Genomic DNA, 1841 nt, shown 5'->3' with positions numbered 1-1841 from the left:
GGGGTTTGATCCCTGTACGGGCCAGCTGCCAAAAAAAAAAAAAAAAAAAAACAACTTGTAAAGTGCAGCTGAAGTGATAGAAAGAAATTTAAAGCCTTAATTATAGCTGTATTTCACAAGTTTTGATTGGCTTCTATGCTTAATCCATTCTAAATGTTTCATAAGGCACATTATTTCTTCTTACCTCATAAATGATTTAGGAGTGTGTTTTTTACTTTCAAACATATGATGGGGTGTGGGTTTTGATTTGGGGGTTTTTGTATTTTTTAAGCATTGATTTCTAATCTTAGTCAGTTGCCAGTAGAGAAATGATCTGTATGATGGCATTATTTGGAATTTGCTAAGATTGCCTTTGTAGCCTATAATACATTTTTATGCATGTTCCAGAGATACTTGAAAGAAGTATGAATTCTCTGAGTGGAGGTTTTATATAGCTCTCTGTTGAAGCCAGTTAATAAACAATGTTATTCAAACCTTCTTTCTACTTTCATGTATGTGTGTGTGCATGTGCTTAATCACTCAGTTCTGAGAGCAGTGTGTTAAAATCTGCTCATCTGTTCTCTTAATTTTTCTTTTCTGTTTTGTACAAACCAGTTCTTATTACCACCTAGTACCCAACCCGGCTACAACAAAGCTGGGCAATGGAGACCTGGCCCTGCCCGTTCCCGCTTTGCCTTGTAGGGTGCTTGAAGACGAGATTGAACAGCTTCGAGATGAGCTCAGGGAAACAGTCGATGAGAATGGGCGATTGTATAAGCTGCTGAAGGAAAGAGACTTTGAAATTAAACACCTCAAAAAGAAAATAGAAGAGGACAGATTTGCCTTCACAGGTAGCTCCACCATTTTTGCAGTAGTCCCTGCCCTGAAGTCCAGAGACTTCAGTCAGGGTAAACACAGGTTCCGGAGGCAGGTGCCCAAGAGAGAGTACCAAGGGTCAGCGTGGTCAGGCTTGTCCAGATGAGTCCTGGAAATGAGGGAGAGGGTAGATAAGAGCTCCCGGGGGGCCAGCATGCCAGAAAATGGAAGTGCAAGGAACAGTCGGGACAACAGGGCAGTTGGCAAGCATCTGGACAATGTTGGTGACCCAGCTGGGACTCTTGACAAGGGTTTTTCGTCATGCTCACAGCATGTTTGGTGGACTGGCAGGGTCCATTTCTTCTTGGTGTTCTGGCTTGGACGTTGTGTTGTCAATGTAAAAAAGCCTCAGTAGGCATTAACTCTACAGCACCTGCTTTTGGTACTCCAGAAAGGTAGACAAGACAGGGAAGTCAGCTGTTCTAGCAGGATTTCCTGGGACCCAGCTGCCTTCAGCAGGGTCCGGGCTGAACATTGGCTCTGCAGTTATGAGTTTGACCTTGGCCCTGCCGATCTGGTGGGGACCTAGGCCTTGGCTGTGCTCTGCTACGTGTACATCCATTGAGCAATTCCCAGGTGGCTAAAAATCAGAAAGTAGATGTCACCAGTCACACGGAGCAAAGGGGTTGACCCAGCATCTGCCAGAGTATCCCTCCCTGCCTTTGAGAGTAAATGTTTTTGAGGGTAGATATACCCATAGAACCAAAGCTCCAGTCAGTCAGTGCTGAACTAAAAAGCAAGGAAAATTTGGTATCCCAAAGGCCCTTGATAGTCTAATGCACCTACCTCCATTCTTTGGCCTTTTCTGTCTAAAACAAAAAATACACTGAAAAGGCTTTGTGTTGTGAGGAACACTCTCAACCTGGCTCAGGATTCAGCTGTGGGAGGGGCAGCTTACACTTTTGCAAGGCTGTAGAGAAGCTGACGGGCTCCAGGGGGAGCAGGAGATACATCTCCACCACCACCCCCGACCTCCCCCACCCCCC

At 45.2% G+C, this 1841-nt stretch overlaps 1 protein-coding gene across 1 annotated transcript in view; it reads left to right on the top strand.

Annotated features, from left to right (window-relative positions):
- CCDC13 (coiled-coil domain containing 13) overlaps positions 1–1841 on the top strand; it is a 74385-nt gene that overhangs the window by 21410 nt on the left and 51134 nt on the right. The window contains exon 3 of the mRNA XM_008569841.1: positions 682–830. Coding sequence (XP_008568063.1) covers positions 682–830 — 149 coding nt within the window. The remainder of the gene's footprint in view (positions 1–681; positions 831–1841) is intronic.

Source organism: Galeopterus variegatus, unplaced genomic scaffold (genome assembly GCF_000696425.1).
Source record: "Galeopterus variegatus unplaced genomic scaffold, G_variegatus-3.0.2 Scaffold536, whole genome shotgun sequence".
Classification (NCBI taxonomy): Eukaryota; Metazoa; Chordata; class Mammalia; order Dermoptera; family Cynocephalidae; genus Galeopterus; species Galeopterus variegatus.
The sequence above is the reverse complement of the archived record's forward strand: the minus strand, read 5'-3'. Positions and strand labels throughout refer to the sequence as shown.